General features: G+C 56.9%; 1 protein-coding gene across 39 annotated transcripts in view; it reads left to right on the top strand.

Annotated features, from left to right (window-relative positions):
- NRXN2 (neurexin 2) overlaps nt 1-20,369 on the top strand; it is a 107,873-nt gene that overhangs the window by 4,630 nt on the left and 82,874 nt on the right. For 21 of the 39 annotated variants that reach the window (XM_070228839.1, XM_070228838.1, XM_023654339.2 and 18 more), the window contains exons 1-2: nt 5,521-6,380; nt 17,423-17,440. In XM_070228839.1, coding sequence (XP_070084940.1) covers nt 5,651-6,380; nt 17,423-17,440 — 748 coding nt within the window. In that variant the 5' untranslated portion in view covers nt 5,521-5,650. Of the gene's footprint in view, nt 1-5,410; nt 6,381-17,422; nt 17,441-20,369 lie in introns of those variants that run through there. The other 18 variants (XM_070228844.1, XM_023654338.2, XM_023654336.2 and 15 more) reach the window with 3 other exon arrangements.

Below are 20,369 nucleotides of genomic sequence, written 5' to 3'. Positions count from 1 at the left end.
CTATTATCTCTCTTTTACGCATAAGGAAACTGAGGCCCAGAGAAGCTAAGTAACTTGCCCAAGGTCACACAGTGAGAAAGGAGTAGAGCTGCATTTGAACCCAGGCTCCAGAGTCAGTGCCTCTAATCACTGCACGGTCTCGTTTTCGCCCACTGCTGAGGTGTGGCTGGACGTGGACACGTCGGAGGTCTTCCTGGTCTCTTCTCAGTCATCAGAGCTGGAAGGAGGGAGCAGGAAGGGGAGGTGGGAACTGTCTGCAGCCCACTGATGTAACCTGAGATTTTAGGGAGGAGAGGGGACCGTCCAAAAGACACATTCGGAGACTGAAAGAGACCTCAGGGCTCAAGGAGTTTGACGACTGCCTCCCACATGATTCAAGAGCCCCCTCCTGAGCATCGCCAAGCAGGAGTCATCCTGCCTCAGCTCGCACACCTCCACAGACGGGGAACTCACCACCCCCCCAGAGGCAGCCTACTCCACTGTTGGGTGCTTTGCATTGCCAGCAAGTTTCTTTTTAGCTCCAGCCAAAATCTCCCTCCTCATAACACGCACTTCTCCCACCTGTCCATGGGCTGCCTTCTGGGGCCACCAGAATGTGTGTAAACCCGGCTCTTCCTCCCTGGCGCCCGGGGGAGGCCCCTGCTGTCACACTCCCAGCTGGCATGAGAGGGAGCTGGCGTGAGGAGAGGAGAGCCAGAGAGAGGCTGGCGTTCCCACGGCTGGAAGTGTGTGTGTGTATGTGTGTGTGTGTGTGTGTGTGTGTGAGTGCGGTGTAGATGCGGCCAGAGAGGGGGCAGAGTGGATGCTGGGAGAAGGCCCCTGGCCAGGGGCTATGCCAGGGCTGGTGCAGACTGTCTCACCCTGGAGGTCGCATCTACTCGCTCAGTTGTACTGGTGGTATGGGGGCTGAGGCCTTTGGTCAGGTGGGAAGGCCCAGGTCTGGAATAGCGGGTATAGTGGGAAGCATCTAGAATGGAAGGCCAGTGACCTTGGTTTTACTCTTGCTCTGCTGTGTGGCTCTGGGTCAGTCACTGCCCTTCTCTGGGACTCAGTTTCCACCTCAGAAAAACTGAGAAGGGTGCACTCCATGGGCTCTGAGGTCTGCATCTTTTAGTCCCAGGGGCAGACTCAGACTCTGGGTGGCCTGCAGAGTGGCCCCTGTGAAGGCCAGATCAGAGAAGGGTGGGCTCTGAGCCTGACACTGCCCTGCGGCCTGTGGACACTGCAGGGTAGAAGAAAGGCCCTGGATGTTGGAGCCCGCAGACCCCTTACCTGTACGTGCACGTGGGCAAATGAAGTCATCATTCTAAGCTCGGGGTCCTTGTTTGTAAGCCTGGGGCAACAAAATTACCTGCCAGAACTGGCGGGCCAAATAAGACAATGCACAGGGTGGCTCAGCCTGGCACCTGACACACAGCAAATTGCAGCCCAGATGCCACAGTGGCACTGGCCTGGCTGTGGGAAGATGAGGAGGAGTCTGTCAGCCGCTGTGGACCTAGAAAGAGTCTGTGGGGGACGATTCAGTGGGGATGAGAGTGGGCTGAGGTCCTGAGAGCAGCAAGTCACCCCAACCCAAACCCCCGCCAGCTCCCATCACCACTGGCTCGAGGCTGCAGAGTCCATCTGTGGGTAGGGGGTGCTAGGGGGCTGACTGAGTACAGAATCCCAGGTTACAAGGAAAGGTCCATTCCCCAGGGGAGCAGTAGCACCGGGCCAGCAGTGGCCAGCAGTGTGCACTGCACTGACATCAGTCAGCAGGCGGCATATCCCAGGGCTGCTCCGGCCAGTGTCCCTGCACTGGCAGTGGGCAGAAGTGGGAGAAGAGTGGGTCTTGGGGAGCAGTGCCTGACACTATGGGTGTGGTGGGCTTCTACTGAACTGCAGGAGCCCAGGGGAGGGGCCACAGCCTTGCACAACTCCAGGGGACACTGTTTACTCGATGTCGTTGTGCAAGGCAATGGCCCTGGCCCTTGGGGAGGAGATCTGAGACCGGACAGCCTGACTGAGTACCAGGAGCTGAGGTCGGACAGAGCATCCTAGGTTAGCAAGAAGCCCCTGTATCCTGAGAGGAAGGATGAGTTGGAGGGTGGCTCAGCTGAAGCTTGGTCCTGGGGTCGGGGAGGCTGAGGGAAGGGAAGGGAGTGGTGAAGAGCAGCAGGTTTCCTGGGACTGGATGGTGGGGTGGGGTGGGGTGGGGTGAAAGGACCCAGGTGTCTGCTTAACTCGTACTCCTCTTGGGGCTGTCTCTGCCTCACAAGCCTGAAGCTGCCCCAAGGATTTCTGGGTCCCTGGAGAGAGGACCCAGGGAGGGCTGGGGCTTCCTCCTGGCCAGCCCTGCAGCCCCTGTGGCCCGATGCTGAGCCAGGCTGGCCTGTGCTGCAGAGCTGTGGGCTGTGGGGAGAATGAGTAATGAGCCTTGAGGGGCCTCAGGCCCAGCCGCTGCCCTCACCCCTCCCCAGAGGCACCGCAGAAGGCCAGCCTCTGCCCCCACAGCCGGCTCACAGGCGCGTGCCTGCGCCCAGCCCCCCCTCCCTTCCCACACTCTCCCTCCACTTCCTGGCACACACAGACCGGTGGAGTCACCCACTTTGCCGCTGCCACCCCCTGTTCCCCAACCAGGTAACATTCCTTCTGGCTCTGAGGACCAGGCATCTGCCTCCCAGCCTCTGGAGGCCTCCCCACCATCCTTCACTGTATCTGTCCAACTTCCTGACCGAGGGAGACCCTGCCCCTAGGCTTGTTCAGCAAGAACACCTCTGCCATCTCCCTAGAGGGTGGGGGATGTGAGGATGACAGAGGGACTCGGGTGGGGGCTGGGGCAGGGGAACTCATGCCCTCCCTCTCCCCTGCTGAGGGGCGAGTGGACAGCAGCAAGAAATCCTATTCCCTCTGCCAGCGGAAATCGATAGCTAATTAATTCCCTCCCCAAAATAGTGTCCGGAGGTGGGGGTGGGGGCCAGGATAGAGGCAGAGAGAGGCTAGGCCAGACCCCAGCAGGGGAGGGAGAGGGGACGTCACTCTTCTGGCCACCAGGGCTGTGCTTCTTCTGGGGGTCTCTGGCTGTCCCTTCTGGAGAAGAGAGAGAGTTTGGTCTTTCCCTCCTCTAGGCCTGAGGGTCCCCCTCCCCTGCCCTGGGCTGGGGTGGGGGTGCATGTGTGTGGGGGTAAGGGCGTCAATCAGGCTGGGAGCAGGTGCTGCATTTAATTTGATTGGCTAATTAGCCCGCGCATGTTAATTATCCCCATTACCCAATGAGGAAAGGCAGTGGCAAAGCTATATATAACCCACAGTGTTTGGACGAGGAGGGGGCTGCCTGCCTGGAAGTGTCCCTGCCCTGCGGCCTGTGAAGGGGCAGCCCTTGCAGGGGCCCTGGGGCAGGACACTTGAGTCCCCCGTTGGAGTCTACAGGATCGGGGGACAGCAGTCAGAAGGAGCCAGATGGAAGGTCCTGCGATCTGGGCTTTGGGGTCTCTTGGAGATGGGCCCCCAAACACTACTGCCAGCTTCCTGAGGGTTCTCTGCCCCGTCTTCCTTCTGCACCCATGTCACTCCAACCATCCCTCCCCCCATGACTCTCTGCTCACCCCCTTGGGTTTTTTTTTTTTTTTAGATTTTTATTATTTTTTTCTTTTTCTCCCCAAAGCCTCCTGGTACATAGTTGTGTATTTCTGGTGGTGGGTCCTTCTGGTTGTGGCATGTGGGACGCCACCTCAGCATGGCTTGATGAGTGGTGCCATGCCCTCGCCCAGGATTCCAACTGGTGAAACCCTGGGCTGCCGAAGTGGAGCGCGTGAACTTAACCACTCGGCCACGGGGCCAGCCCCCAACCCCTTGGTTTTTTAGGCGGCTCCTAGCTTTCTCTCTCCTTTCATACCCCAGCTTCCTCCCACATAGGAAGGAACCACACCCCTCCAACCTTCTCCCTCTCCAAGTCACCCCTCTTCTCTTCTTTTGGTCTCCACTTCTCTGAGTGACACCTGTGGCTGTCCTGCCCTTTGACTCCTTTGTGGAGATGCCGGAGTCCGACAGATGTGGATCTAAATCCCAGTTCCCCTATGACTGGTTGTGTGACCTTGGGCAAGTCCCTAGCCTTCTCTGTGTGGGCTTCCCCAGTGGTTAAAGGGAATAATGGGACTTCGCAGATTGGTTAAGTAAAATGACATCTGTAAAAATGCCCAGCATCCAGGGCCTTGACAAATGCCGTTTGAATTTGGATTTTAATTTTCTCTATCTTCTCTTTCCTTTTCTCCCCATCAGGCCACCTTTCTCCTCTGTTACTCTTCCATCTCTGTCACTTTTTATGTGATTCCTTTCCTTCCTCTCCTTTCTCTTCCATCTTTCTCAGTCTTTTCCTAAACTCGGGCCCCTCCCTGCTTCTCTCCCAGGCTTCTCTCCCCACCTCTTTGCCTTCCTCCCTCCCCAAAATAAAATCAATGCAATATTCAGGAGGGTTGTTGGATATAAATAATTACGACTCGGAGTTTAACGAGATGCAAATTCCCCTCCCCGGCGTGGAGTATAAATTGCTCTCTGACAGCCCGTTACAAGGGTAATCATTTCAGAAAGGCAATTTTATGCAAATGAGCCTGCCTGCCTCCTGGTGGCTCCCCCAGCCCTGGATGGGGAGGGGGTGGAACTGAGGGGTGAAGAGAACCCAAGTACTGGGACCAAGTCTGAGGACGAGGACTGGGAGCTGGAGGTGGAGGGTGACAGACATTTAGGTTCAGGAAGGATCTGGGCTGGCGAGCAGTGGGGTTGGGGCCCGGGAAGGGGTGAGTGTGGTTTGGGGGGAACTGGAGACGTAGAACCAGATGCCTGTGTCCTTGCATGGATGGAGAGGGCTTGAGGCCTGGACCCCTGGGTCCAGACTGGCTTCTCTCCTTTTTGCCTCCTTCCCAGCCGGGTTACCCAGTGATGCCATTGACGAATTGGCATTTAATTAATTCCAATGAATTATTTAGCAACTTCATTATCCAGCATCAGGAGCTGATGAGAGAGAGCTGTGGCTGGGGTAGGAGCCACGCAGAGGTTGGGTGGCTCAGAGAGGAAGGGGCTGGGGTCACCCGCTGGAGAACTGTAGGTCTCACCCACGGGAGCTGGCCCTGGTGCTGACGGGAGGCAAGGGTGAGGGCATCTGGGTTGGGCTCCTACAAGATTCTAAGCAAGGTGTTACCTCCTCCTCTGTCCACATCTAACACCAGTAATGCCCCTAGTGAGTGCCATCTCTCCCCAAGTGTTGGGCCCCCAGTACTCCCGTCCCTGGTGGTGTCTCTTGCCCAGGTCAGGGCCTGCTCCTCAAGTCCTAAGGTAAAACAACTGGGCGCCTGCTGGTGCAATGGGGGCGCCAGACACCGACGGCTGCCCCTCCTCTGAGCCCCTCTTTAACCCTTTCCTTTCTGTTTCCCCGCAGGCCTCCCTCCCCCATCTTCCGTCGGAGCCCGCAGCGGGGGAGGGGCGCCTCCGCTGCCCGGGGAAGCCGGCACCTGGGCCTCTGAGCGCCTCTCCCCGTGGCCGGGCCCATGGCACTGTGAGCCGGCGAGGGAGCCCCGCTCGGCGCGGGGGGCGCCCGGCCCCCTCCCCGCCCCATGCGCCCGCGGCTCTGAAGCCTGAGCGGGGCCGGGGGCCGGGCGGGGCCGGGTCCGCCGGAGGCATGGCGCCCGAGAGCCGGTGGCGGCCGCCGTCGCCGCCGCTGTTGCTGCTGCTGCTGCTGACGCTGGCGGCGGGCGCGGGCGGCCTGGAGTTCGGCGGCGGCCCGGGGCAGTGGGCTCGCTACGCGCGCTGGGCGGGCGCGGCGAGCAGCGGCGAGCTCAGCTTCAGCCTGCGCACCAACGCCACGCGCGCGCTGCTGCTCTACCTGGACGACGGCGGCGACTGCGACTTCCTGGAGCTGCTGCTGGTGGACGGGCGCCTGCGGCTGCGCTTCACGCTCTCGTGCGCCGAACCGGCCACGCTGCAGCTGGACACGCCGGTGGCCGACGACCGCTGGCACATGGTGCTGCTGACCCGCGACGCGCGCCGCACGGCGCTGGCGGTGGACGGCGAGGCCCGGGCCGCCGAGGTGCGCTCGAAGCGGCGCGAGATGCAGGTGGCCAGCGACCTGTTCGTGGGCGGCATCCCGCCCGACGTGCGCCTCTCGGCGCTCACGCTCAGCACCGTCAAGTACGAGCCGCCCTTCCGCGGCCTCCTGGCCAACCTGAAGCTGGGCGAGCGGCCCCCCGCGCTGCTGGGCAGCCAGGGTCTGCGCGGCGCCGCCGCCGACCCGCTGTGCGCGCCCGCGCGCAACCCCTGCGCCAACGGCGGCCTCTGCACGGTTCTGGCCCCCGGCGAGGTGGGCTGCGACTGCAGCCACACGGGCTTCGGCGGCAAGTTCTGCAGCGAAGGTGAGCCCGAGGGAGCGGCCGCAGGGCGCATGGGCGCGGACGTGCGGGGCGGGGTGCCCCCGGGGACGGCGAGGGCGAGTGTCCGGGGTCTGGGCCTGCGGGGGCACCTGCGGCCCGCGGCTCGGGCGCGAGGGCCTGTGAGAGATTGCACCGGCACGGGGGGTTGCGAGGCATGTCCCTGTGAAGGCGTGTGGGCACTCCTGTCGCGAGGAGAGGGCGCGGGAGGTTAGCCAGGGAGCGCGGGAGCCGCCGGGGAAGGCGGACGGTGAGCCCTAAGTGGGCGTGGCCAGCGTGCATCCTGTGTGGGCGTGGCCAGTGTGGGTCCTGTGGCGGCCTGTGGGTACTGTAAGAGGATGCGAGAGGAAGAGGGTCCGGCGCTTCAGGGCGTGTGGGTCGGGTGGGTGAGGTGAGGCGGGTTGCCCCTGAAGGCTTGCGGACAGGATCGGTGTGGGCGGGGCCAATGAAGGCGGTGGGTGGAGCCTTGTGGGCGGGGCCTGTGAGGGCTCTGGATGTGCTGTGAGGCCGGTGTGGGCGGGGCTCGAGGGTTCCCGGAGGGCTGTGGGCGGGGCCGGTGTGGGCGGGACCTATGAGGGCAGGGGGCGTGGTCGGCCGGTGTGGGCGGGGCCCGCGCTGCGGACCCCACTCTATGAGAGTTGATCCGTGAAGGGCGGGCGGCGCGGCTGGTGAGGCCCGACGGGGCGGCCGGACGAGGGCCCGGGCGGGAGGAGAAGGGCAAGACGGCGCGGGCGAGGGCGAGTGGGGCTTGGAGTCTGTGACTGCACGCCCTGGAGGGCGGGAACTGAGGGTTTCTCACCACAGCGAGGGCAAAGAGCGAAGGAGGCACGAGGGGGAGGCTGGTTGAGCTTCTCAGGCCCGTGACTAGCATTTGACGGTCTCCACGAGGGCACACACGTGGCCGGGCGTCTCTTCCGGGTCGGAGACGGGAGCGGCGGCTTCTGTTTCAAACATCGGAGCCCTTGTGGGCGTGGGATCTGGCAGGGAGACCAGTGGGCCGGGCAGGGGTTGGCAGGACCTCGGACTCTGGGATTGGATGTGGAACAGGGCCTCGACAGGGAGGTTGAAGGGAGGGAGAGGCTCGGCCAGCTCCCCAGGTGCGAGGGGCAGAGACTGGTGAAGTGAGGGTCAAGGTTGCGGGTGGTGCCAGGCTGGAGCGTGCTGTGGTTTTCATGGGGATGGGAGGAGGGACCTTAGGCACCTGTGTCCTTTGGTCTGGCTTAGGAGTGGGGGAGGGGTTCCCCATCAGTTCGAGGGGTGGGGCACGTGCATCTCCTTCATCCCTGGTCTGTGGCAGTTGCTCTCCCAGCAGATGCGGGCACAGACATGCATCCCTTTCCTCCAGTACCTGGAGAGGCTGTGGGCCACTTAGCAGTCGTGTGTGTGTCTGCCTTCCAAGAGGTTGAGTCTTTTGGGGAGTGTGTGCATGTGCAGGTGTGTGCCCACAAACTAGTGCAGCCCTGGGGCTGGTTTGGGGATGGAGGTCCCTGAGGCTGTGAGCATGTGGACAGCCATGGGGGGAGCCGTCTGCAGGTGTGGCCCTGGGTTTGGGAAGTCTGTACTTGGCACAGTATTTTGGTTGTGTATCTGTAGTTGTGGTAGAGGAATACATCAGGAAGGGTCTGGGATTGCTTCTGTGGGTTTATTTGTACAAGATGGTGGGATGTATTAAGTTAATCTGGTGCCTTCTCGCCTTTTCTCCAGAGAGTTCAGGTGTTCCCTACACTGGGAAATTGTGTGTGTGTGTGTCTGCATGCACAGGGCCGTGAGTCTGGCAGTGCGCATGTGATGTGCGGGTGGGTCTGTTTGAATAGTAGTGCTTACAGATGGAAGTCCAGTGCCTAGTAAGAAGAGCGAGTGGTACACAGTGTAAGGGTGTGTGCGCATGTGTAGGCAGCCAGGTGCATGTGTTTTAAACGTGAGACCTCAGTAACACACCCAGACTCTGTACGGAATCTGTCCTTCCATGATCTTTAACTAGATTCTCTGGTCCCTATGACCTCTCCCTTCCAAGCCTTCCTAAGAAAATAGGATGAACCACCCTTCTAACTTGATGGAAGGGAAATCTGAGCTACAGAGAGATTACAGTAATTGGTCCGTGGTCTCACTGTGGCAGAATTGGGCCTGGTTGTATGAAAAATGCAGGCAGGGGCTCTCTGGTCAACCTGAGTGCTTGTATCCATTCCCTGAAAGGATTCCTCGGCCAGAGGCTCCCAGTGAGCCAAGCAAAGTGTGTGCTTCCAAACGCACGTTGTGTGATTGTGTGTCTGAGATGTGTTCAAGTACCTGTGTGTGAGACAGACGGTTGTGTGTATCATAAGGGTGGGCTGGATGTGTATCAGATGATTGTTTGTGTTAGCTGTGTTGGAGCTGTGAGGGGCGGCTGTGCATCTGACGCAATGTGTGTGTGTGTGTGTGTGTGTGTGTGTGTGTATGTGTGTGATTCCTGAAGAAAAGGGAAAGGGAGATATTAGGTGGGTGTCAGACAGCTGGTAGGGGCAGAGTTGCCTCTGTGTGTTTGTGTGTGTGTGTGCATGTGCCGTATCTCTTGAGAGAGTCGTGCTTTGTCTGTGATAAAAGGGCAGGAATATTCATCTCACTATTTCCTGCACCTAATATAGTACCAGACAGTGGGTGTTTGATAAAGATCTGTTGAATGAATGGAGATATGTTAATAAGTATTTGAGAGAATAAAGGGTTGGGTAAGGCCGTATGTGTATACGGAAATATGTCCGTGTATATTTTCAGATATACGCTGTGGGCGGGCATGGGAGTTGTCCACACCAATTGCATCTGGAGATGACAGGCACAGTGACAGCCCTGCTGACTTCCCTCCCCACCCGTGACCTCATTCCCTCTCCTTATATTTGTTCTTTATTTTGTGGGCAGCTTTTGTAATATCCTGTGCTCATTACACTTCTTCTAGTACATTCTTATTCAGCCAAGGAAGGAAGGAATGGGCTCCCACTCTTGGGTACTGGGTTTGGAGGAGCAAGACTTTAAAGGGAGGAGGGCTGGCTCCTGATCACTGATGGATCTGTGGACCAGAGGCCCCAGGGCTGCCGAGGCAGTTACATTTACTTCATTATCCGCTTTGAGTGGTTCTCAGCGTTTTCTGAGATTGAGGATTTTGTAAAAAGTCGGTAATTCACAGGACCCTTTCCAAATAGTTATTTTTGTGTCTGTTTATTGTGAAAATAGGTGACTCAAAGCTACTACGAATTCAGGAAAGCTTTTAGGTGACTTTGATGTTACATTTGCCATTGTGGTTAATCGAATCAAATATACATTAGAAAAAATAGTTTTAGCTTTAGATGCAAGATGTACAACCTGCCTTCAGATAGTGGGTGTGCGGCTGGATTCGTGAATCCTCTGGAATCCCTCCGCCTTCCTGGGGCTGGGCTTACCCATTGGCTGAGCACCTCCATGTTAGGAAATTTGCTTTATTCCTTTGGGGGTCTGGTCACAGGATTGAAGACAGGGCTATATGAGTCACTGTGTGTGGACCCGCTGCTGATCATCTGCCAAAGCCAGGTTAGGGGAGACTGAGATTTTGCAGGGGTTTGCATGTGAACCCTTCCTCATGTCACTCGTGTGTAGGGAAAGGTGATCGAGGATGAAGGGTGTGCAGGTGTGTGTCAGAGACCCCGAGTGGAGTGCGGCACAGATGTATGGAATGGAGTATCAGGTGTGTCCCTCGCTTGGGAGAGGAACATGAAACTAGTGGGAACGCGTGTGCTGGCAGAGAGGTAGACACGTGTCTCGTGTGCGTGTTTTATAAGTTTGTTGGTGATTTAGTTCCGCAGGTGGGTATCAAGGCCTCCTTTGTGACAGGCCTTGTGATGGGGGCTGTAGGGGAGTCAGAGATCAATAAGACACTGCTCCGGGAGTTGACTGCTTAATTGGGGGAGCAGATAAAAAGCAGTCCAGTGTGTGGTTAAGAGCACAGATTCTGGGACTGGCCCAGTGGCGCAGCGGTTAAGTTCGCACATTCTGGTTCTTGGCGGCCCGGGGTTTGCCGGTTCGGATCCTGAATGCGGACATGGCACCGCTTGGTGAAAGCCATGCTGTGGTAGGTGTTTCACGTATAAAGTAGAGGAAGATGGGCACGGATGTTAGCTCAGGGCCAGTCTTCCTCAGCAAAAAGAGGAGGATTGGCAGTAGTTAGCTCAGGGCTAATCTTCCTCAAAAAAAAAAAAAAAAAAAAAAGAGCACAGATTCTGCAGCCAGGCTGCCTGGGCAGTGACCTTGGACTCCAGTGCTCTCTGCCCTGGTTTCCTTATCTGTCAAATGGGTATAATCGTAGTACCTATCTTACAGAGTTGTTGTGAGATCGTGTGAAATGCTTAGAACAGTGCCAAGCCCGTAGAAAATGCTCCATCAATAAGAGGAAAGGAACAACACAAAATAGTGTGGTAAAGACCCAAAGAGATGCGACGAGGCAGTGTCATTTCGTGATTAAACTGCAGACTCCTGGGGCTGAGATCTGGGTTTAAATCTGACTTCTCTGCTCCCTCGGCCTGTGGCATCAGAGGAGTGCCTCCCCTGCACACTGATTTCTCTTTCCCTGTCAAGTGGGGCTGAGCCTGCTTACCTCCCAGATTTGTTGTGGGAATTAAATGAGTGTCTGGTATGTCAGCAGTGAGTAAATGGGAGTCACTGTGACAAGCAGAGTGCTCTTAGGGTTCTGGGGAAGAGGAGAGTTTACAGTTGGGGGATCGGTGATAACAGGTGTGCTATCTAAGACTGGCCTCGAGCATTGATTAGTAAGCTCGGTTTGGGGCAGGTCACTCCAAGCAGAGGAACCGGTAGGCACCAGGGCCTGGAAGGTGAGAAATGTCCATCATATCTGTAGACGGGCACCAGAGAGGGAGTAAATAGTAGAAGCTAAAACAGGAGCGGTGGGTTGAGGCCAGATCTTGGAGTTTTGAGTTAAACCATTCAAGCTGCATTTATTGGATGCTGACTGTATACAAAGCATTGACAAATGGAGCCACAAAAGAATATGGAGCGGGTATATGGATAAGAAGAGCTGTATTTCCGAAGCTGGGAGTGGGGCGCAGAACGGATTACAGGGGGCAGAGTTACGCGGTGTAGAAATCAGCTGAGAGAGTTCAGGAAAGAGACGTTGAGGGTTGTCTTGGGGAGTGACGAGGCAGGGCGGCGGCAGCTGTGGTGGCAGGAGAAGCAGCTGTGGCTGAGGCTGAAGTTGCAGACCTCTGCGCCTTGCATGTGGAGGGGGCGGGGAGGGCGCAGAGATGATGGGGTTTCAGGTTTGCACTGGGGTGGGGAGAGGCTGGCAGAGGGGTGCAAGGAAAGTGGGGAGGCAGGGCAGGCACAGGCGTGGGCCACAGCCCCTGGGCGTGTGGGTTGTGCTGTCCCTTGGTGTTCCTGGACAGAGGCGTCCGGGCAGTTGGGAATGTGGGACCAGGGCTTTGAGTTGCAGACGGAGCTGCAGATGGAGACGTGGAAGGCACGTGCATGGAGAGAGAGTATTTGAAGCTCTGGGATCGGATGAGGCGGCCAAGGAGAAGGGGAAGAGACTTCAGAAGAACGGACAGTTGGGACGAGGATGGAGAGGAGCGGCCGCAGACGTGGCGAGGGAGCAGTTAGAACAAAAAGGGAATCGGCTCACGCAGTCCAGGAAGGAGAGCGTGCAGCCTCACAGCTAGTGAGCATTTGCTGGGTGCCTGGGATGTTTTATCTCATTTAAGCCTCCTGACCACGGCACAGGATGGAAGAGCTGGATCTGAACCCCGAGCTGGCTCCAGGGCTGTCGTCCCCCTCCTTTCTCCATGCTGCCTCCGAAAAGGAGAGATGTCTGTGGGCTGTGTCCGTGGACTACCTGTGTTTGGTTTATGGGGGGTACCTAGGGACAGGGTTTCATCAGAAACCAGTAACTACCCCAAATTCCTCGGGCCACAGCTTCCCCCTTAAGCCAGTGTGTGATGAGGGTGCTCCTGTCTTTGTCGGCCAGCTGTCCCAGCACTGAGAGGGGGCAGTGCAAATCGATCAGTACCATCCCGGTCTTCTGGAACCCTCCGGGAGGAACTCATTATGCCGTTAAAACGCACAAATCACCAACATTTAAAACATTTCCAATGGAAATCTTCCTAAAATATGTTGCACACCTCTCTACCCCCCTAAGCATAATATTTGGAATGTGTTCTCACTTTTTCTGGGTGACTCAGGATGTCGTGATTCCCCTCAGGTATTGCACCGGTGTGTCACACAGTGGTTCCTTCACTGAGGTTTGTCCCTGCCTGAAATAGAAGCCTGGCTGGTGTACTTTTGCGTTTTACATTAACTTCCTCTCATTTTTCCACCTCTGCCCTTAGGAGGAGCTGCCAGGTAGCGACTCATATCCATCTCTCTCTTTCTCTCTGCTTGAACTTGGAAATCAGCGTTCCCAGGCATGTGAGAATTGTATGTCCCTAACAGTAAGTGGATTCCGGGTGGACGTCTGAGAGGCTCTCCTGCGAGAAAATAGCTATTTTCAAAGCGTAGCTGTTATGATGTCAATTTCGGCTGCTCAGAGCTTTTTCTTTTCTTTTCTTCTGTTTTCTTCGTTGTCCTTGATAACGAATCTGCTGTAGACGCGAGTTCGTGTTGCGACAGCAGTTCCATCTGTGCCCTCTGGTGGGGCAGTCAAGGCCTGTGTGTGTGGGAGTTCAGTAAATGAGATCACGTATGTGGGATCAGTCTGTCAGCTCTCACATCCATGCCTGCGGTCCTGACACTGTCCGCGGTTGGAAACGGCTCCGAGCAGAATGGGACGGACTGCTCAAGAGAGAGGTCCGGAGAGCGCCGGCCGTAAGGACCTAGAGACGGGATAGATGCTCCCAAGGAAAGCCTCAAATGGCAGAGGGCCTAAGAGCGTGGGCGGCCTGGGTTTGAATCCTGCACTTGCTACTTGCCAGCTGTGTGAACGCGGGCATTTTACTTACTGGCATTTTTCTTCAGTGGCCTACTCTGTAAAATGGAGGTTGTCATGTTCTTGGATGGACTAAATGAGATAATATATGGAAGCCCTTTAAGGTGCCAGGCACTTTTCTAAGTGATCAATAAATGCTACCATGATGATTAACCCTAGTGGTCAGGGAGGGCTTCAAGGAGGAGGTGGAAAGAAAAGGATGGGGTTTTCCCTCCAGGAAAACAGCCTAAATGAGGAGTCCAGGGGATGTGAGTCTAGTGTATCAGGGGCTGGTGAGGAGACAAGATGGCTGTGCATTGTGGGAGATGAAATCAGAACTCTGGATTTTCTAGAAGTCAGCTTCTAGAAGTCTTGTCTTCCAGGCCGAATGCAGCCCATTGAAAGCTTTAATGCCAGCAGATTTGGGTTCAGATTTCGATTCTGTCCCTCACCAGCAGTGTGACCTTGGACAAGTTTCTTCCACTTTCTGAGCCTTGGTTTCCCCACCTCTGTAAGGGAGTAGCAGCAGTATCCATGGACGAGGTAGGTGTGGTGAGGAAATGAAACAACGCACAGAGAGAGCCAGGCGCATTTGAAGTGCTTGGGATGTGAGAAGTGTGTTTTTTATCATTCATTCAACAAACACAGGCATGCCTTTTGTGAGCCAGAAACTATGCAAGCAGCTGGATATAGACAGATGACCGAGTCATTGTCCTTGCTCTTGGATATCTCACAGTCCAGCCAGGAAGCAGACATGGAAACACAAAACAATAGAGATCTGAGCAGTGAAATGATAACACAGTGTACATAGCAAGAGCTGGCACACACACACACGAAAGAGATGGCTAGCTCTGCCTGGGGGGTCAGTTCAGAACACACACGGTGGTATATTGACTTCATCTTCAAGCAAGAGTCGACTTTCTCAGGCAGCTAGAGTGAGAGGAGTGGGGATGGGGAAGGGCGTTTCAGGTTGAAGGAACAGTGTGTGCAGAAACGTGGCACCTTAGGGAAATGGGAAGAAACTGGGTCTGGCCGGAGCCTGGGTTGTTGCTGGAAAGCAGGTTGGAGGGAGCCATGGGCGTGGCCAAACTACGAATGGACTTTCCTGAGAAGGTGGGGCTTTATCCCGTGGGCACCGGGAAGCCTTGAAGAGTTTTAAGCAGGGTGGTGACTTGGTTGGACCACTTGGCAGTGGTGGATCGTGGATTGCAGGGTCAGAATGCTGGCTGTAGGGGGAGAGCATTTCAGAGGCTTATTCCTGTTCCAAGGAGAAGCTCTGATGAGCGGCTGGCCTTGGGGCTGTGCCGGGGGTGAGGGAGGGGTTCCTGAGCAGGGAGTGCGGGCAGGAGGAGAGGATTGCCGGGGGAGGGTCATGCTGTCTGTCGTGGGCACCTGGAGGGTGAGAAGCCCAGGAGACACTCTGATGGAACTTCTCTGAAGGCAGGTGGATGTATGGGTTGAGAGCACGTAAGAGAGGTTTGTACCAGAGCCACTGGAAAGTTCTGAGCACATATGCATGTGCGTGTGCGCATGTGTGTTGATCACAGCCGTGTTTAGTCAAGTGTGTCTGGCACCTGTGCCAAGAGCGCCAGGCTGGGGATGGGTGGGGAGACCACCCAGGCTCAGGTTATTGCAGAAACCAGGGCTGAGGGGTGGGGGTGTTGGCTGTGATGACTAGGAGCACAGTGACCAAAGTGGCGGGTGATTTTGTGCTCCTCGGCAAATTTCCTTTTCCATCCCAAGGAGGTCGGTAACATCACCGCGCTCATGAAGGTGGCCGTGTGGCTGACGCCTGATGATGCGTACCGAGGGTCTGTGTGGTGCCTGGCATGTGCTAATTAATATGATCTCTGGAGGCTGGCAGACTGTGGGGCACATAGTGGGTCCTCAAGAAGTGTTGGTTGAAAGCAGGGTCTTTGCTAAATGCAGGGAAACAGGCACTTCATTGTAGGGGTGGCGATGTCCATCCAGCGTGGCTTTAGTGGTGGTGTTTGGATGTCAGAGGACAGGTGCGGATGCAGGATGGGCACCTGCGCAAGAGGCGGGGGCTGCAAATGCAGGTTTGGTAGCCCCTGAGCCACGAAGGTGAGCTGTTGCCGAGGAGGGTGGGGAGAAGAGAGAGGGTGTGGAGGGCGCGGGACTGAGCCTGGGGGGCTGTGATGGCAAGTGAGGGGCGCAGGTGAGTCAGCAGAAAGTAGAGAGCAGCAGAGAAGGAGAGGTCGAGTCTCTGGGCGCCATCTCTCAGAAGCCAGGAGAGGGGAGCCTCTCGACCCGCGTTTGTGGCAGGTGGGAGTACTTTTAGACATACCCACCATGTCGGATCGTCTAGAAAGCACTGCACCTCCTTGTTTGTGCAGGTGCTGGAGAGATGACTGTGCTGATCCACCAGGGTCTTAACACACTGGGGCCAAAGAGATCCCGACATAGGGCTCCTCGTGAGAGCCCAAGGGGATCCCCCGGGGCCCTTGCTAGCCAACACCCTCTCACCTCCACCATGAATGTCATGTGATTCAGTTTGTTTAAGAAAATCATTGGATACACAGCTTTTGGGGGATGCAGTTGTCAGAAAAGAGAAGCTGTGTGTTCTATAGAAGTGTGTTTGTAGCACATGGAGCTACGTAGAGGCTTGTGTGTATAGGTTTAGAGAGTGGAAGATAGATAGATCGAAAGGAAAAAAGGGGGCTGCGTTCATCGCGGGGTGTGTGTTTAGGCATGAGAGGGAGCGTGGGACGGTGGCGGAGGTGTACCCGGCTGATGTTATGTGTTAGCTCGCTGTGTGGGTACAATTCTGCATTCCCCCTGCGCGCATGTGTTAGGGGGTGCTATAAGGTAGGATAAATGCCAGCGTGTGTTTCTGCAGTAGAGCTAACCCCCTAGGAGTGAATGAGCAAATAGCACAAAGTGAGGGTGGAGGTAGGAGGAGACGGTGTGAGTGTGTACAGAACGGCTGTTTGTGTATATGTGTGTGTTCCGGCTCCCACAGGTGTGTGCGCGCGTGTGTTTCCCCACTGGGTCTGTGTGTGTGTGTAGGTTGCGCTGTTTCTCTTGCCGCCTGTTGCTTTCTCTACAGGCCCCCGTAGGTGGGCACGGCAGAAATGCTTGGAGAGGGGGTGCTGGGCCCTCGTACGAAGCAGGCCAGAGCCCAGCGTGCTTGAGGAGTTGTAGTTAAGTTGAAGGAACCGTCTCCATGCTCTCTCCCTTCCTCTTCTCCCTGACCCATTGGTGAGCTCCAGGGCCGGGCCCGGACAGTCTCCAATAAGAGGGCTGTGGCGTGACCTAGGGAGGGCCCAGTCTGGCCCACTGAATTTTGACCCCCTCCCATCACTGAAGTGGCCCCTCTGGCCTTCAGTGCCTTTTGCCTCACCCAGCTATTAAGGAGGCATTTGTCTTAGAATCACAGAACCAGAGCCGAAAGGGCCCTCAGAAACGATCTAGTCCACCCCTCTCATTTTTGCAGAAAAGGGACTGGGAGCTCAGAGAGGTTAAGCAACTGAGATAGATGGGAATCACACAGCACTTTGAGGCAGAACTGTGTTTTCTGACTGCAGACCAATGACATTTCTCCCCTGGGGGGCTGGGGCTGGGGGCAGTTGGGTCCATGTGTGCAAAGGCTTCAGGTGTGAGCTGTGTTAGAGATTATACGTATCTCTGGATCGATAAGTGCCTATGTGTGTCAGTGTGTCACCGAGCGTGAGTGTGTCTCAGGTGAGCCCTGTGTGAGCGTGTCCCCATCTGTCTCGGAGACGCAATGGAGTGCCGGGGAGGAGCGTGCCTGGGGGAGTCAGGCTGACGCTTGACTGCCACTCCTGGCTCTGCCTCCAGTTCTCCATGTGACCTTGAGCGGTCACTTCCCTGCCCTGGGCCTCAGTTGCCTGAAATGTAAGATGAGCCTTGGGTCCTCTTGGACTGTGTGACCCTGGGTGTGAGGCAGTGACTCAGGAAACAGCTCTATCTCTGTCTCGTCCCCAGCAGAACCTTCCAGGTTGGGTGACTTCAGGGCCTGGGTGGGTTTGGGGACATCGTTCCCCTTGGAGCCCTGTCCTCGGTACCCTTGCTAACAGCTCTCCTTTTCTCTCTCTCTGCCTCGCCCCTTCCTGAACCTTCTGGCCTGTAGAGGAGCACCCCATGGAAGGTGAGTGATGCCTTTCGGTCACTGGGGTGGCGGGTCTGTCCTGGGGGGGCCTGTGTGAGGGGGTGTCGCTGGCCATCTAAGGGCTCCTCCCCTGCCCACGTTTGGGGTCCCTGGGGGAAGGATGTCTGGGGGTCCTCTTGGCTGCCTCAGCCCCACCTTGGCTCGTTCCCTCTTTACTGGTTTGCTGGGGAGAACTGCCAGGTGAGGGCAGGCCCTTCCACTTGCCGATCTCCAGCGGCAGACTTTCTTCTTCCTTTGGGAGGAGAAGGGGAGCGGGGTGGAGAGATGGGGCCAGAGGGTTCTGAAGTGCCCAGAAGTGAGTGAGGAGCTTCGGAAGGCCATGCTGCCAGGGGCTGGGGGCTGTGCTTGGGTGGAATCTGCTCTGCAGTCTGGAGACGCCTTCCTGGGCCAGGGGTGTGGGAGGCTGGCAGCTTCTCTGCTCTGACCAACACTTGCAAGGCCCCTAGCCCCCGTCCTGGGGCTGGTAGCAAGGGGTGGTCTATTTCTTCCTTCCTGAGGCTGAGGGCAGGGCGAGGAGCGTGCCTCTCTTCGGGGTCTCTCTGTCCCTTCTTTCCTTGTCTTCTGCTTCGTTTGCCTTGTCTCTCTCTGATTTTTGTCTTTACCTCTCTTTTTCTCCAGGGCTCTGTCCCGGGACCTCTTTCTTTGTCTCTGTCCTTCCCCAGGCTCTCGCTGGGTTCCCATCCTTCTCTGTCTCGCTTTGGTTTTCCCCATTTCTTTTCTTCCTCCCGGGGGATTAGATCAGGGAGAGGGAAGACTGAGTGGGGCGGTCCGGGCTTGGAGGCTGGGCTGCAGGTGAACTCACAGGGCCTCCGCGGAGAAGGCAGGCAGTGATCTGGTCACCAAACCTGCCTCACATTCTCTATCTCGAGAAGTTGGAGTGGGGGGGATGCAGGCAGCCCTGGGCTGGGAGCTCCGTGGACCGGGGCCCTGCCCTGGATGCAGGAGTCCTGGGAAAGGAGGAAGGGGCGGGGATCTTGGCCTGAGTGTGGGGCTGGAATCCATTTTCCCTTGTGGTGTCCAGGGCTTGGCTTTTCTCTCTCGCTGATGTCTCTTTTCCTTGGGTATCCTGAGGTCTCCTGGTCCCGGTGGGCAGGCACCTGTGTGTGTGTGTGTGTGTGTGTGTGTGTGTGTATCTGCGTGCACGTGTTCATGTAGCTCTGCTCCTCTGTTGTCTGTACTTTTGTGCACATCTGTCCATAGATGCTTGCGTCCATGTGTCTGAGTGTGTGTGGAGGTGTGTGCGCCTCCATCGTCGCGTCCTTGTGACGTGGCCCACATCTCTGTGTGCTCTGTAGGAGTGTCTGCATCTGTGTCTGCATCTGTCCTGTCTGTGTCTGCATCTCTGTGTGTCAGTGTTTACCTCGGCGTGTGCGAGAGAGGGAGTCTGCGTGTCTGGTGGCCGCAGCCTTCTGAGGCCCGCAGATAAGATTTAGTGCTGATGTGACTTTTACTTGCTCTTGATGTCATGTCTCCTCCGGAACAAAGGGAGAGATGGAGGGAGGAAGGGAGAGGGAGAAGACGGTGGAGGGGGGGCTGCTGGGGGAGGAAGGAGAGTGGGTAAGTGGAGGGGGAAAGAGGAAGGACACAAGTGGAGGGAGGGGTAGAAAGGGGAGAGCCTGGGAGAGGGGAGCAGCCAGGCCAGGAGAGGAAGGCTGCAGGGGGTGGAGAAGTGACCTGCAGCTGGAGGGGAGTGAAAAGAGAACAGTTCTTTTCCAAGCAAGTAGGACAGCGGGACAAGAAGGGGAGCTGGGCCTTGGGGACAAGTGGGAATGAGACCTATGGATGCCACCTCGCCATTTCTTGGGAGCACATGGTGGCCGACTGATTTGGATTGTGGCATTGCGTGTGCTTGCGAGTCAGTGGCTGTGCAGGTGTGTGTGTGTGTGTGTGTGTGTGTGTGTGTGTAAGTGTAAGCACCCAGGGATGTGAGGCATCCATGTGTCTCTCTGTGACAGTCTACTTGTGTGTCTCTCACTCTTGTCCCTTATATCTTCTTCCCTCTTTCGAGGCTGGTCCTCCCTGGGATTTTGGTAGGAGAGTAGGGGATGAGACCGAGAAGGGGGAGGTGGGTTTGGCAGGTCGTGGCTTCACGGGGTGGGCTGGGGCCTCCTCTTTGGCACTACACTCCGTACTCTGCAGTCCCCCTTCAGATCTCTGGGTCCTCTGTGCCTCCACCCCCTTTTGCTGTCCCTCCATTCTGTGCCTCGGGCCTAGCTTAGTCCCAGGAACCCCGCTTCCTGATCCCCAGCCCTCTGCTGAGCATCTCCTTTTGGGGATTCCGGTTGCTCCGCCCCCTTTCCCCCCAGCTCTTGTAGCAGGGAGAGAAGACCCAGAAGCAGTCAGATAAAGTGCCCTAGGAAAGGACCCTTGGTAATGCCATCCGTCACTGCCAGCCTCTTCTCCAGCGGTGGGAGGCGGGGCTAATGCCACAGGTGGACATGGGGAGTGACATCCTGAGGGCGGCTGGGACATGAGGAGGGAGCAGAGGTTTCAGGGCAGGGGGCGCGCAGGCCTTAAGGAGAGACCCCCGGGCCAGGCTGGGCTGAGCCAGGGGTAGACAGGGCAGGAACCAGCCTCCCCTGCACCAACATGGCTGGTGCTGTCACGCCTGAGGGAGCTGAGCAGCTGGTTGCCGTGGTGACAGAGGGAGAGTGCGCATGCTAATAAGGCTCGCCGGGAGCTGGGCAGTGGAAGGGTCTTCGAGGGGAGAGATGCCGCTCCCCCCCAGCCCCAGCAGTGGTATAGGCCTGTGGGGACCAGAGGGTGGGTTCACGGGGCACCCAGCTCCTGGGCCTGGATTTTGGCCAGGAAGAGTTGGATGAGGGGTTAGGGACCTGAGTCTGGGTCCTGGATTTAGGGGGTTTGGAAGAAGATGCTGGTAGTTCTTGGAGAAAGAATTAGTGGGGGG

Source organism: Equus caballus, chromosome 12 (assembly GCF_041296265.1).
Source record: "Equus caballus isolate H_3958 breed thoroughbred chromosome 12, TB-T2T, whole genome shotgun sequence".
Lineage (NCBI taxonomy): Eukaryota > Metazoa > Chordata > Mammalia > Perissodactyla > Equidae > Equus > Equus caballus.
This window is presented reverse-complemented; position numbering and strand designations above follow the sequence as displayed.